This window comes from Rhincodon typus, chromosome 3, assembly GCF_021869965.1.
Source record: "Rhincodon typus isolate 14 chromosome 3, sRhiTyp1.1, whole genome shotgun sequence".
Taxonomy (NCBI): domain Eukaryota; kingdom Metazoa; phylum Chordata; class Chondrichthyes; order Orectolobiformes; family Rhincodontidae; genus Rhincodon; species Rhincodon typus.
In genome coordinates, this window is record NC_063334.1 from 112,859,703 (window position 1) to 112,874,128 (window position 14,426).

The window sequence follows — 14,426 nt, forward strand, 5'->3', positions numbered from 1 at the left end:
TTGGCCTGCTGTGTTCATCCAGCCCTGCACCTTGTTGTCTCTTCCTACTTATGAAACTTGGTTAACACAGCATAAAGTATTCCATGTTCTCTACCTATCCAGTAACATTTTATAACTTATCTGCACATATACCTAGGTCTTTCTGCTCTTTTAGAATAGTATCTTTATTTTAGTCTGTTTCTCCATGTTTGCACGAAAATGCAAAACCTCTCATTTCACTGTGCTGAACTTCATCTGTCACCTGTCTGCCTACTCCACCAACTTGACTTTGTTCTTTTATCCTCTACACTGTCTTTCTTGTCACTGTCTTTGGGCAGCACAGTGGCTCAATGGTTAACACAGTTGCCTCACAGTGCCAGGGACCCACGTTCGATTCCAACCTCAGGTAACTGTCGGTGTGGAATATGCACGTTCTCCCCGTGTCTGTGTGGGTTTCCTCCGGGTGTTCTGGTTTCCTCCTATGGTCCAAAGATATGTAGGTTAGGTGGAGTTACCGTGTTAAATTGCCCATAGTGTCTAAGGACGTGTGGGTTAGTTGGATTAGCCATGGGAAATGCAGGGTTAGGATGGGGGAGCGGTGCCATTGGTCTGGGTGGGTTGCTTTTCAGATGGGCGATGTGGACTTGATGGGCTGAATGGCCTGCTTCCACAATTTTCTCAAGTCTTAGGTCTTTAGCAAACTTTGAAAATATTCCCTGCACACCAGGATCTGTATCATTATTATGGATCATGAAAAGCAAGGGTCTCAATACTCACTGCTGTGGAACTCCACTCCAAACCTTCTTCCAGTCTGAAAAATATTCAGTGACCACTTCCGATTCCTCAGCCAGTTTTGTATCTTCATTGCTACTGTCACTCATTGTTAAGCAGCACTGTATCAAGAACCTTTTGGAAATTCATGTGGGTATCACCCTGAATCTAGGGAAAATTGAAAGATAATTGTCAGTGTCTCTTCAATTCCCATTCTTACTTCCTTCATTGTCCTCGGATACATCTCATCTGGCCCCAGTGTCTTGTAAATTTACCAATAGCCTATCCACTGTCTCTGCTTCTTAGCAATTTTAAACCATTCTAGTTTCCTCCTCTGTCACCATGGCTTGTATAGCATTTGACTTGTAGATAAAGACAGATGCAAAGTGTTTATTTTACACTTCAGCCATGCCTCATGTCTCTAAGTGTAAATCCTCTTTCTGGTACCTAATCAGTCTGACTCCTTTCACCCCCCATTTACTGTCTGTGTGTTCATGGATGAGTTTGGGATTTCCTTTCATGTTAGTTGGGGATCTTTTTTCATAATACCTTTTTGTGTCTCAGTTGTTTTCTCATCTCCCTTCTGAACATTCTACAGCTCGTTTCTCAACGATATTTACTGCCTGACACCTGTCTGAAGCGCAACATTTCTTCTTTAAATTCTATCTCCTTTGTCATCCAGGGACTTCATGATTTGCAGGCCCTGCATTCCCCTTTTGAGGGAATATACCTTGATTGTGCTCAAACCACCTGCTCTACAAAGGTAGCCCATGAGTCAGCTACTGTTTCTCCCAGTAACCTTTAGTTCAGGTCTATCCAACCTAGCACTGTTCTTGCCCCATTGAAATCCACTCTCTGCCAGTTGTTTGTTCTTAATCTGTATTTATCAATGACATTTTCTACTGTCATATTAAACCATCTGACACAATAGTCATTGTCCCCTCAATATTCCCCCACTATCATGGTTAGATAGATCTTAGGTTTAGGGTAAAAGTTCAGCACAACATCGAGGGCCGAAGGGCCTGTACTGTTCTATGTTCTATGTTCTATGACTTGATCTCTTTGTCCACCTCATTCCCAAAATGAAACTTGCTGGACTGGACTCATAGGGAATCCCCAAAAACACTATCTAGCTACAGTATCTTAACTATTCCTTACACTACCATTATTCCAGTCAAAATCAGGAATTAAAGTCTCCCATTATCACAACTCTGTGATGTTTCCATATCTCTGTAATGTGCCTGCAAATTTGTTCTTGTATTTTCTTCTCACTCGCTAGTGGTCCACATTTTGCACCAAACACTGTGATTGCGCCCTTCTTACTCCTTAGCTCTAGCCAATTTAATTCGACGTGAAACCTCTGAAACATCTTTCTCCAGTATTGCAGTGCTCTCCTTCACCAAAAATGCAACCTTCCTTTGTTTTTATCCTCTCTATCTTTTCTGGACATTTTATAATCGGGAATAATAAATAGTGAGATCTGCCCTTCCTTAAGCTAGATCTCCATTATTGCCACTATCATAATCCCACAAAGTAGTCTGTACCTGTCGTCAACATTCCCGTGAACTATTTTTCCTGCTCCACAGACCTCAGAGTTCCAAGCATGTTAGGCAGCTGTGGGGCTGAAGTAACTCTACAGAGACCAGTACCCCATCAGCAATTCACCTTAATTTACACATGCATAGTACATGACACTGGCCCAGCTTCCTCAGAGCCAGCTCTCAGAGTGAGCAGAACCTCTGACACTCCTGTTTGTATCTGTCAGCCAGGGCTCCCTGATTGGACCAGGTTAACAGCCCCAATCAGGGAACATATTCTCTATGATGTCCACCTAGCTGACCTCATTACAATCCCTAAAGGGGCCATGCAGCTTAACTCCCCAGCCTGGTCAATTATACCCTATGCATTCACATACATTCAATGTAATCCTGGTTTAAACTTCATTCCTTCTTCCCTTACTCCAACTTCATCTCTAACTTAAATTGTCCAGTTTTTTTGCTAATGCCACTCTGGAATTTTGTGCACATTAGCATTACTTTCTAATATTTCTCCCCTGCTGAAATCGTGTAAGCCCTTCCCAACAAGACTTGCAAAACTGCCCACTCAGTCCCAGCTTTGTTCAGATGCGACTTGTCAAGCTTGCACAGTTACCAGAGGCCCTTACTGCTGGGGTCCCAGAGGTTCAAGCCTCAGCACGTAGTATCTGTTCCAAAAGAATGATACTCGAGGTGAAGTCTAGCACATACTCGTCTGTTCCTTCTGTTTTTATTTCCCTTCTCTCTTTCTCTGCTTTAGAAGTTCTGTAATGCTGAATGTTTAACTTCATTTCTTTAATTTCTAATTTATATCTAAGATTTTGTACCTAGGTACCTTTGTCTCTAAAATGGCGTCAGAACTGGCGACTTTGTACACTTTTCACCATATTCCTGTATCCCTGCATCTGAGTACATGTGACAATAATTCTAATTCTAACTTATTGGGGGAGAGTGCACAGGTCCCATTATCCTTATGACACTCAGGGTAGCAAAACGTACCGATGGAAGAGAGATCAATGTTTCAAGTTTAGACTCTACTGCTTTGTCTCTACTTGTTGAATTGGAAAAAGAATTTTAGCAACTAAGCAACACCAAACAAAGTTAGGTTGTTTGCTTACATTTGATCTTGTAAATAAACTGCTTTAATTTCTGTTTTAAGAAGCAATGGATATATAAATGTGAGAAGTTTGGTGGGTGCATCTTACTGAAACCTAGCAAGCAAGAGGTTCATGATCGGAACAGATTATTCCTTGAACTTAGCTTGCATGAGAGAGGAGGCCCCCAGCGACGTGTCAACACCACTCACCAGAAGAAAAGCCAGCAGCAGAAATAAACTTGCCAACAACAATTTGTCTTAAAACAATTTTGATCCAAAGAAACAAGCAGTGTTTCAATCAGTGTTTTCTTAAATAATGTGGCAATATCCCAGTCAAAGGGGGGTTACACTAACAAGGGAGCTGGAAAATACTTTGAAAATGTGATCTTTGAATGTTCCTACCAAATAATAGTGTTTCTTCATTGAACACCAAGATCTCAGTCCTTAACTAGGGAAATGCAGAGATTGCAGCCAAAAACAATGGGCAGCCAGATCTTGAACAATATATTACAGACATTCCATCTGTCACTCTGTGGAGATGTGTGTCGGAAATGAGAAATACATTATAACTAGAGTTTTCTGCCATTTGCAGCCTAGGTTTGTGCTACAGTAGAGCCATAACACGTCAATCATTTGTATAGATTTAATCCCAAAGTGAGACATTTGCAGGCCGTGGTAGCACACAAGCGATGGAGTGTTATTAAACACATTGGCCTCAAATGTAGAGGAGTCTGGCAGAGCCAATCCAAGTTTATTAATTAGGAATATTTGTGCAATGATTTAAAAATAATATTCCTTTTTGACTTTGCAAGTCTCTTCCTTTTCGTTTGACCTGGATACCGTTTGACAGCTGTGAAGGATATTATGTTCTGCTTTACTTGTTTCCGTTGTTTGATCTTCACAGAAACAAAAAAAAAGTCGAGCTGTGAGGAACATGTGCTTTGAATTTTAGAAGTATTATGATGGTGTTATGAGTAAAATTATCAAATGTTATTTTGTTTCGGTCTTTTTTAATTGGAGTTTCAATGTTGGCCTTGACTTATCATGTGGAGAGGACAAAGATGGAGTACAAATGCTGTCATGGACTGGTCAGCCCCAAATGGCCTTGGTCTATACAGTAGAGGCCTTGTTCTGTATAATCGTTTGGAACATTAACAGAGTTTCACAACATTTAAAAACCAAAAGAACTGCAGATGCTGTAAATCAGAAACAAAATCAGAAGTCGCTGGAAAAGCTCAGCAGGTCTGGCAGCATCTATGAAGAGAAATCAGAGTTAACGTTTCGGGTCCGGTGACCCTTCCTCAGAACTGGGGTTCTGATACTTCATATTTATTGTCATGTTTTACTGGAGACTTAACTGTTTCAATATGACCAGTATATATTCATGGACATTACTTCTTCAGTATCCAGATGCCATGAAGACATACCAGTTCTGAGGAAGGGTCACCGGACCCAAAACGTTAACTCTGATTTCTCTTCACAGGTGCTGCCAGACTTACTGAGCTTTTCCAGCAAATTTTCTTTTTGTTTCACGACATTTACCCTGGGGATTGATATTATTATTATCAAAGCAAAATATTGCTGGAGATAAAATAAAAACAAAGTCCCAAAGTACTGGAGTTTAGAAGATTGAGAGGTGATCTCACTGAATCATGCAGAATTCCGAAGGGGCTCATCAGGTTAAATGCTGCGAGGATGTTTTCTGCTCATGGGAAAGTCTTGAGCCAGAGGTAACAGAATTAAGGAGCACCAATATAAGAATGAGATGAGGAGGAATTCCTTCTCTCAGAGGATTGTGAGTCCTTGGAATGCCTTGCCACAGAGAGCTGTGGGAGCAGAGTTCTTGTGTATATTTAAGGCTGAAACAGATAGCTTCTTGATCAGTAGGGTAATTAAGGGTTAGAATAAAGGGCAGGAAAGTGTACATAAGGTATGTCAGATTTGTCATGATCCTATTGAATGGCAGAGCAGATTCAAGGGGCTAAACAGCCTACTCCTGTTCTTATATCTTATGGTGTTATGGAGCAACTCAGCTGTTTTGGCAACATGTGTGGAGAGAGCAACAGAGTTAACGTTTTGAATCCAATGACTCTTCTTTATTGCAGTGCAACATTCAATCATAAGGCTGACAGGAATAATATTAATAATACAGCCTTATGATTGAACATTGCACTGTAATAGAGACACACAGTTGATTTACAGTGTAGCTTACTGCGAAGTCTTCTTGTTTATACACAGCAGAATCTATATTTTCAGTTGACATTGTTTTAATGCCAGTTGTTTTAATTGTTTTATTAACTCTGGACCCATTAAACTGCTGCCAGAGCAGAGGTAAGTATTCACTACCAAGACGTCAATAATTATTTGCATGAGGGAAGCACTTTAAACATAGTAAAGCGTTCCTCAAGAATTTCACAGGAATATAACCAAACGTAAGGAATTGGTATTGAAACAGAGAAGGAAACAATAGGATAGGTGACCGAATACTTGTTCAAAGGCGTGTGTTGTAAGAAGTGTCTTACAGGTGACGAGAGAGATGGAGAGGTTCAGGGAGGTTTGGGGTCTAGACACTGAAGGCATATTAGATACCCATAATATCGTATCAGTTACTTGAAATCTGCTGACAGGCTATAAAAGCAAGAAATTTCAGGTAACAGCGGACCCGGAAACCAAAGCTCATTCAGTGCAATTAAATTGGGTATGGCATGTACAGGCGGATAGCTCAGGTGTCCAATGCTCTGATGTTCTGAGAATTTTGTAGAACACTTAATTCATCTCTGACGTCAATACCCAAAAGATTCAAAATTTACTGTGTGGGCAAGTAAATTATAAGCCACCATCCTAATTAAGACTGATCACTTTGGAGCTCTATTTTTGTAAGCTTACACCAAGCGATGTTGGCTGATAATAGTTAAGGGCCTGATGCATAATTAATGACAAATACACCTAATTTAAGGCACTAGATCTGTACATCTTAAACAAATAAATATTTATCACATCATGAGTTGCTCTAGGCAGGTCCTTCTAACCAGCTGGACTGCATCGTATAACTTAGGAGGAAACTGAGATGTGGTTTAGTGATTGAGGGAGGTGTAAAGGTGAGCTGGAGTGCTTGTTATGCTCCGCAAGAGGAGTTCCTAATACCTGCATGGGTTTTCTCTATACCTCTATCAGTTTTCCAATGCCCAGCATCTGTTTGCATTTGGGGAAAATTGGATCAAAGACAACACACCCAGAATTGGAAAATTCAATCCTATTTTACAGTACTGAGAATGGGATACGCAAATGAGACAGGCCCCCAGGGTATACTTCATACCTGTTCAACAAACCTGGCTTCTCAATGAGGAATTATCTAATTTCTGGGCCTGGCCATCTTTCAACCCAGACCAAATAACCCTGAAAGTCAATATCCTAAAGCGAGTACAGGTTAGAGAAGCAATTATACTGCTCTGGAAAGCTGTACAGTTTTAGTTGATTGAACTACAGTAGGACACTGCACATGTTTGGCTATCTCTGAACCTTGCTTCTTTAATACTTGTGCCATAACTGCCTGCATTGAAAGAAACGGTGTATATGTCATTTCTGTTCTTTAACCTAGCAATTAAAGCATAGATTATGCTTATTTATCCTCTGACATTTTCTTCTGAGGATAAAACAAAAGTTGCATTTATATAACACAGTACAACCACAAGACGTCCCAAAACATATAGAGGCAATGAAGTACTTTGAAGGAGTGTGACTACTTTTGTAATGTAGCTAAGTGTGGCAGTCTCAGTAAAGAACCTACAAGCAGAAGTAAGATCATAACCACACAATCTGATGTGATCAGGAATAAATGCAGGCCATGATACCAGGGAGAAATTCCCTGCCTTTCCATCATAATGGATCTTACATGTCGGGATAGCAAAGGGATTGGGAACAGGCAAGAATGAATCTTTGATCTTTTGAAATCCAGGCAAGAGTGTTACTTTGGAGTCAATAAATGTGGAGCCGGAAAAGCACAGCAGGTCAGGCAGCATCCGAGGAGCAGGAAAGTCAACATTTCGGGTTGAAACCCTTCATCACGACTTTGCAGCCAAGGTTAACATCCAGTTCAAAGCAATCAGGGAAGTATTGATTTTCTCCATCCTGCCATAAATACTTAAATTTCAGCAAAAGAAGAGAACAAGGCTGTTGTGCTTTATGAAGAACATAGATATTTCATTACAACATCACGGTCCACCTGGCAACATCACATCTGGGAAAATCGGATAGTATGAACTGTCCATGAGAAACAAAGTCCAACTGATCAGCCATGTTCTCCAAGCTACATCCAGGCAACACTTTATGCACAAGTGTGTGAGAGGAAAAAGTGATCTCATTGCCATTAATATCAAAGCAGTACACATGCATAATCTTGTGGCGTATTTTGCAGTTTATTGAACACTTACAGCATGTATCTGTTTCTGTACTTTCTTTCCTAGGTGGTGACAGCAGCTACTACAGTGTCTGTGGGCCTAATAAAGAACTGGATGAGGAGACCTGTCAGTGCGTCTGTAAAGGAGGGCAACACCATTCCAGCTGTGGACGTCACAAGATGCTGGATAAGGATTCATGCCAGTGTGTGTGCAGAAATGGACTATATCCTGCCCTGTGTGGTCCCCACAAGCAGTTTGACATGGATTCCTGCGAGTGTGTTTGCAAAAAGAGTTGTCCAAGAAATCAGCCTTTAAACCCAGTAAAATGTGCCTGCGAATGTACAGAGTCTCCAAATAAATGCTTTCTGAAAGGGACGAGGTTTCACCCTCACACTTGCAGGTCAGTGTTGTTTCTGTTTACTGTCACTGTTCCAGACTGACACTAAAAGCAAATTGTAATTGAATACTTTGAGACATTTTGGCAAAGCGATGAAGCACAGTATAAATATCTTTCTTTCTGACTTTATGTTCTGTTAAAAATTCTTTCACAAATACGGCAAGACCAGCAATTATTGTCCATCCTTAATTGCCCTTCAGAAAGTAGTGGTGGGCTACTTTCATGAAGCCTGTTACAGTCCGTGTACTGAAGATGCTCCTACAACACTCTTATAGGACATTTACAGAACTTATTTGGATGTGAACATCGGGGTATGGCTAGTAAGTTTGCAGATGACACCAAAATTGGTGATGTAGTGGACAGCAAAGAAAGCTACCTCAGAGTACAACGGGACCTTGATCAGATGGGCAAGTGGGCCGAGGAGTGGCAGATTGAGTTTAATTTAGATAAATGTGAGGTACTGCATTTTGGAAATGCAAATCAGGGCAGGACTCACACACTTAATGGTAAGGTCCTGGGGAATGTTACTGAACAGAGACTTTGGAGGGCAGGTTCATAGTTCCTTGAAAGTGGAGTTGTAGGTAGTTAGGATAATGAAGAAGGCATTTGGTATGCTTGCCTTTATTGGTCAGTGCATTGAGTATAGGAGTTGGGAGGTCATGTGGTGGATGTACGGGACATTGGCTAGACCACTTTTGGAATATTGCATGCAGTTCTGGTCTACCTGCTGTAGGAAGGCTGTTGTGAAACTTGAAAGGGTTCAAAAAAGATTTGAAAGGATGTTTCCAAGGTTGGAGGGTTTGAGGAATAGGGAGATTTGGGAGAAGCTGAATAGGCTGGGGCTATTTTCCCTCGAGCATCGGAGACTTAGGGGTGACTTTATAGAAGTTTATAAAATTATGAGAGACATGGATAGGGTAAGTAGCCAAGCTCTTTTTCCCAGAGTGGGAGAGTGCACAACCTGAGGGCATAGGTTTAAGGTGAGAGGGGAAAAATTTAAAAGGAAACCAGCTGCCAGAGGAAGGGGTGGAGGCTGGTACAATTACAACATTTAAAAGGCATCGGGATGGGTACCTGATTAGGAAGGGTTTAGAGGGATATGGGCCAAATGCTGGCAAATGGGACTAGATTAATTTAGGATATCTGGTCAGCATGGACGAGTTGGACCGAAGGATCTGTTTCCATGCTGAACAGCTCTATATTCTATGATATTTCAGAACCTTTCCAGTGGCAGTGATGTAGCAGAGGTATATTTCCGAGTCAGAAAGTGGGTTTAGGAAGAAGTGGTGTTCTGTTGCCTTTTAAACTTCTGGCTGGTAGAATTCACAGGAGGTCTGCATATCTGGCAGATAGTACACAATGCAGTGAGGATACATTGCAAATGGAGAGAGTGGATCTTCAAGTCAGTGATTAGATAGTGTATCAACCAATTTGACTTGATCAAGTTTCTTGAGTATTGTTTGAACTGTACCTATCCAGGCTAATAGACGTTTTTCCAACACACTCTTGAAGTGTGCTGTGCAGATTGTAGAGGTGCTTTGGGGGGACAGAGATGAGCATTCACCACAGAATAGCCAGCTTCTGACCTCTTTTGAAAGACATGGCATTTGTGTGAGTCTGCTTCAAATCGGATTTGGGTGATCCTCAGGACACTACGGTGTGTGGCTCAGTGATGGTAATGCAATCTATTGGTCGATTTTCTAGCTTGCCAATGATACTGGAATAAGAACATAAGAAACAGCAGCAAGAGTGAAATTTACAGCCCCTGAAGCCTGCTCCACAATTCAATCCAATAATTATTGGTTTTCTGCTTCAACTCCATTTTCGCACCTGCTCCCTCTACCTCTTGATTCCCTGAGAGACCAAACATCTGTCTATCTCATACTTCAATATATTCAATGGTGGTGAATCCTCAACCCACTGTGGTCGAGAATTCAAAAGATTTGAATGAATGAATTAATTAATCATTTGTTAAATTAAATGAATTTGTATATGGAACCTTGCACAACCTCGGGAAGACCAACAGCACTCCACGGGCAAAAAATTATTTTTGAATTCAATGTTTCAATGTAGGATAGTGATTTCCCAATTTAAGCTAAAGAATGGCCAGATGCAAGGTCTGAGATGAGCAGTCTCCTGAATGGAAGTATTCATCTTCCAGTTTGGATTTGAGTACATGGTTGAAGTTTTGTACGATGTAGAACAAGGCTTGAACACTCCTTTATGAATTATAACTTTGTGTTTCAGAAATAAAGTCAGCCCTGTAAGTCTTTGCTTCACTCAATAATTTAAAAGCACTGTCTTCCCTAATTACCCAACCAAATCCACTGCCATGTGAATTTGTAATGTAAAACCAACACCAAGATTATTTTATCTAGAAATAAATGTCTGCTAATTCCAAATTCCAATTTGAAAAGTTTGTTACAAGCTAGAGCATGAGCCCTAACAGGACAACAAACATTTACAAAACATCAATTCTGATCCCATTGTACACGTTGGTGCATGGGGAGACAACGACCTAGTGGTGTTATCGCTGGACTGTTAACCCAGAGACCCAGATAATGTTCTGGGGACCCGGGTTTGAATCCTGCCATGGCAGATAGTGGAATTTGAATTCGATAAATATCTGGAATTAAGAGTCTAACGATGACTGTGAATCCATTGTCGATTGTCGGGAAAAACCCATCTGGTTCACTAATACCCTTTAGGGAAGGAAACTGCCATTCTTACCTGGTCTGGCCTACATGTGACTCCAGACCCACAGCAATGTGGTTGACTCTGAACTGCCCTCTGGACAATTAGGGATGGACAATAAATGCTGGCTGATCAGCAAGGCCCTCATCCCATGAATGAATAAAGGAAAATGACTCCAAGCCCCATCACTGCTGCATTTCCAAAGCATATAATAGATGTGGTTTGTCCAGTCTTTTGTCTGACAAATAGAAAGAATTCTCTCAAACCAAATGTATGAAGCTTATCTTTTTTCAGTATAGAGAACAGGTATATATTTTCTTGTTGCATGTGGAAATACCATACATGGGCTGATTTGTCAATTATTTTGCTTTCAATAGTGGGAACAAGGCTAAAGGTAGAATTTTCTTCTTTCCCTCTTGCCAGCTGAATAAGTCCAGGGTGGGAAGAGTGATGGTTGGCTCCCAGCCCAGATGCCAACTAAGGCACTTAAGTGACCCACTTAACTGCTGCGGAAGTCTCCAAATTCTCCAGTTTAAGTGGATACTTTTGGAGGGTTCCAGGTAGAGGGAACTAGCCCAGCCGAATCTTCAATTCCCGAGTAATTCCCTCAGACTTGCTACATTGGAGATTCCACAGTACCCCTGTGCGCAATTCCTAGCTGCACTGTTAAAATGATTATCTGGGTATCGGAAAATCCAGGCTTTTATTTTCCAAGTTTGCAGACGACACAGAACTAGATGGAAATATAGGTGTGAGGTGTGTATAGGATCCAAGACGCTTCAAGGCACTTTGCAAAGGCTGGTTGAATGGGTAAAACTTTGGCAGATGTTTATCGCTTTCGTAGGAAAAGCAGAAGTGTAGACCGTTTATTAAATGGGGAAAGTCTGGGAAGTGTTGAGCTTTAAAGAAACTTGGTTGCCCTTGTTCATGAATTGTTGAAAACTAACATGCAAATACAGGGAAAATTAGGAAGGCAAGTGATATGTTGGCCTTCGTAACAAGAGGGTTTAAACAGTTGCAAAGATGCCTTGCGGAAACTGTATAAAGCCTTAGGGAGACCACACTTGGAATATTGTGCACAGTTTTGGTCTCCTTATGAAGGAAGGACATATTGTCAATAGCAGGAATGCAGTGAAGATTGCAGACTAATTCCTGGAATGCAGGGATTGTCCTAAGAGGAAAGATTAAATAGCTAAATACACTGCAATTGAATGTAAACAATGGCAAAAACATGAGATCCGTTAAAGGAAGCCTCAACGAAAACAGAAATTGCTGCAGAAACTCAGCAGATCCAGCAGCATCTGTGGAGAGAAAGCAGAGTTCAACATTCGGGTCCAGTGACCATTCTTCAGAACTGATTGTGGCTAGGCAAAGGTTGGTTTCAACGCTGAAGATGGGTGGAGAAGGGGAAGAAGTAAACAATAGGTGGAGATGGAGCACAGAGAGAGAGAAACAGTTGGGCAGACAAAAGAATGGCTAAAGGTCAGCCTGGGAGAATCAATAGTTGCTAATGGGGACGGTTGGTAGCTGACAATGGGTTGTTTAAGGTTGCAGCCCATGTGAAGACAAGGCGTGGTATCTGGAGTTTGGGGTAAGGACATGGGAGAAGGTGCTTAGGCCCCAAAATTATTGAACTTGATATCAAGTCCTGAAGGCTGCAGAACCCCCAAGTGGAAAATCAGATACTGTTCCTCCAACTTGCACTAAGGCCAGGTGGTGTGATGAAGTGACAGGCAACCGGAAGCTCAGGATTATTTTTGCAGACAGAATGTAGGTGTTCTGCAAATCGGTAGCCCAGTCTGCGTTTTGTCTCCCCAATGTATAAGAGGCCATATTGTCAGCAGCGTCACAACCAAGGCTCACACTGTCCTTACCTTTGACACAGCATTTAGCCTGATTTAAACATTCTACCCTAGTACATAAGCGCTTGTGGTTAAAAATAAACTTTGTTGATGATTTGCATGTTTATTGAGAGAGCTATTTATGCTAACAGATATTCATTAGGTGAAAGGATGCAGATTAGGATTGTACGAATGTGACAGAAATTAGCAGCAGAAGGACGGAAATAGATTCTATCTGGCACTGATAAGATTCTGAGTTGAGTAATCAGGGAGTACATGTCCCTCCGTCTCAAGACTTTTTTGTCATTGATCACATGGACCAATTGAAATTGTTTGGAGAATGTTCTCAGGGTGTTAGGTAACTGTTGTGAGGATTGGTTTGACCCCACTCTAATGAAATGTAGCCTAGAGACAAAGGAGATTTGATTTTCCAATGCGGTACACCTCTGTTTAAATAGTCACTGATTAACTGAGCTGTTTCATGTTTTGCAGGACACTGTCTCCAATTTCATAGTAATGAGAGGTGTAGTCAAAATACAACATTTATTTGATGTGGAGTGGAGAAGCAGTCATGTTGAAAAATTTTATATAAAAACAGATAACATTGCAAATATTGAATCAGAGATAGTAGGAACTGCAGATGCTGGAGAATCCGAGACAACAAGGTGCAGGGCTGGATGAACACAGCAGGCCAAGCAGCATCATAAGAGCACATTGCAAATATTATCATTTGCTTAGTAAGTAGTGCAGACAGGAATGGACAGGCATTGGTGGATTAAGTGAGGAGAAAACTTTGGCAGATAGAATTCAATTTGGGACAAAATGTGACAATCTAAGTTGGACCCAGGAAAGATAAATCAGGATACTTGTCAAATGGTGCAAATCCAGAAGCTATTGATGAAGGTTGATGTATAGAAATGGCTAAAATCTCATAGATAGGTACAAGAAAACATAATTTAAACTCTGGCCTATATACCTTGGAACTGAAAGGAATGAATTGTGACCTCATATAGATATGCAAACTTTCTTAACAGGATAAATGCAGGAAGGATGTTTCCCTTGGCTGGGAGAGTTTAAAAGCAGGGGGCCCCTTCACTGAATAAGGGAGAGGGCATTTGGGAGTGAAATGAGGAGCAATTTCTGCACTGAAAAGGTGATGAAACTTTGGAAATCTCTGCCTGAGCGGGCAGCGGAAGCTCAGTTCTTTAATATGTCCAAGACTGAGATCAATAGTTTCAACATACTAAAAACATGAAGGGTATGGAAATAGTGCAGGAAACTGGTGTTGAAATGGAAGATAAAAACCAAAAGAACTGTGGATGCTGTAAATCAGGAACAAAAACAAAGTTGCAGGAAAAGCTCAGCAGATCTAGCAGCATCTGTGAAGGAAAAAATTAGAATTAATCTTTCGGGTCCCGTGACCCTTCCTCAGAACTGTTAGTAGCTGGGAAAGTATCAGTTTATATGGAGAAAATAGGGAGGAGGATGGGGTTGGGAGTAAATGATGGGACAGAGCCCTAAGCGAGAGAAGAGCAGTTGGACAGACAAAGGAGTTGATAATCATCTGGCTAGGAGGGTGGATAGTTTTTAATGGGGACTGTTAGTGACTGACAATAGGTAGTAGGTCCCATGTCCCAGCCCCCCACCCCACACACCAGGCCTTGTTATCACATAGAGATAGTAGGAACTGCAGATGCTGGAGAATCCGAGACAACA

At 41.2% G+C, this 14,426-nt stretch overlaps 1 protein-coding gene across 1 annotated transcript in view; it reads left to right on the forward strand.

The window, feature by feature from the left end:
* Window positions 1-8,218, forward strand: part of vegfc (vascular endothelial growth factor c) — a 118,277-nt gene extending 110,059 nt beyond the window's left edge. Inside the window, exon 6 of the mRNA XM_048594028.1 lies at window positions 7,845-8,218. Coding sequence (XP_048449985.1) covers window positions 7,845-8,218 — 374 coding nt within the window. The remainder of the gene's footprint in view (window positions 1-7,844) is intronic.
* Window positions 8,219-14,426: the final 6,208 nt, after the last annotated feature.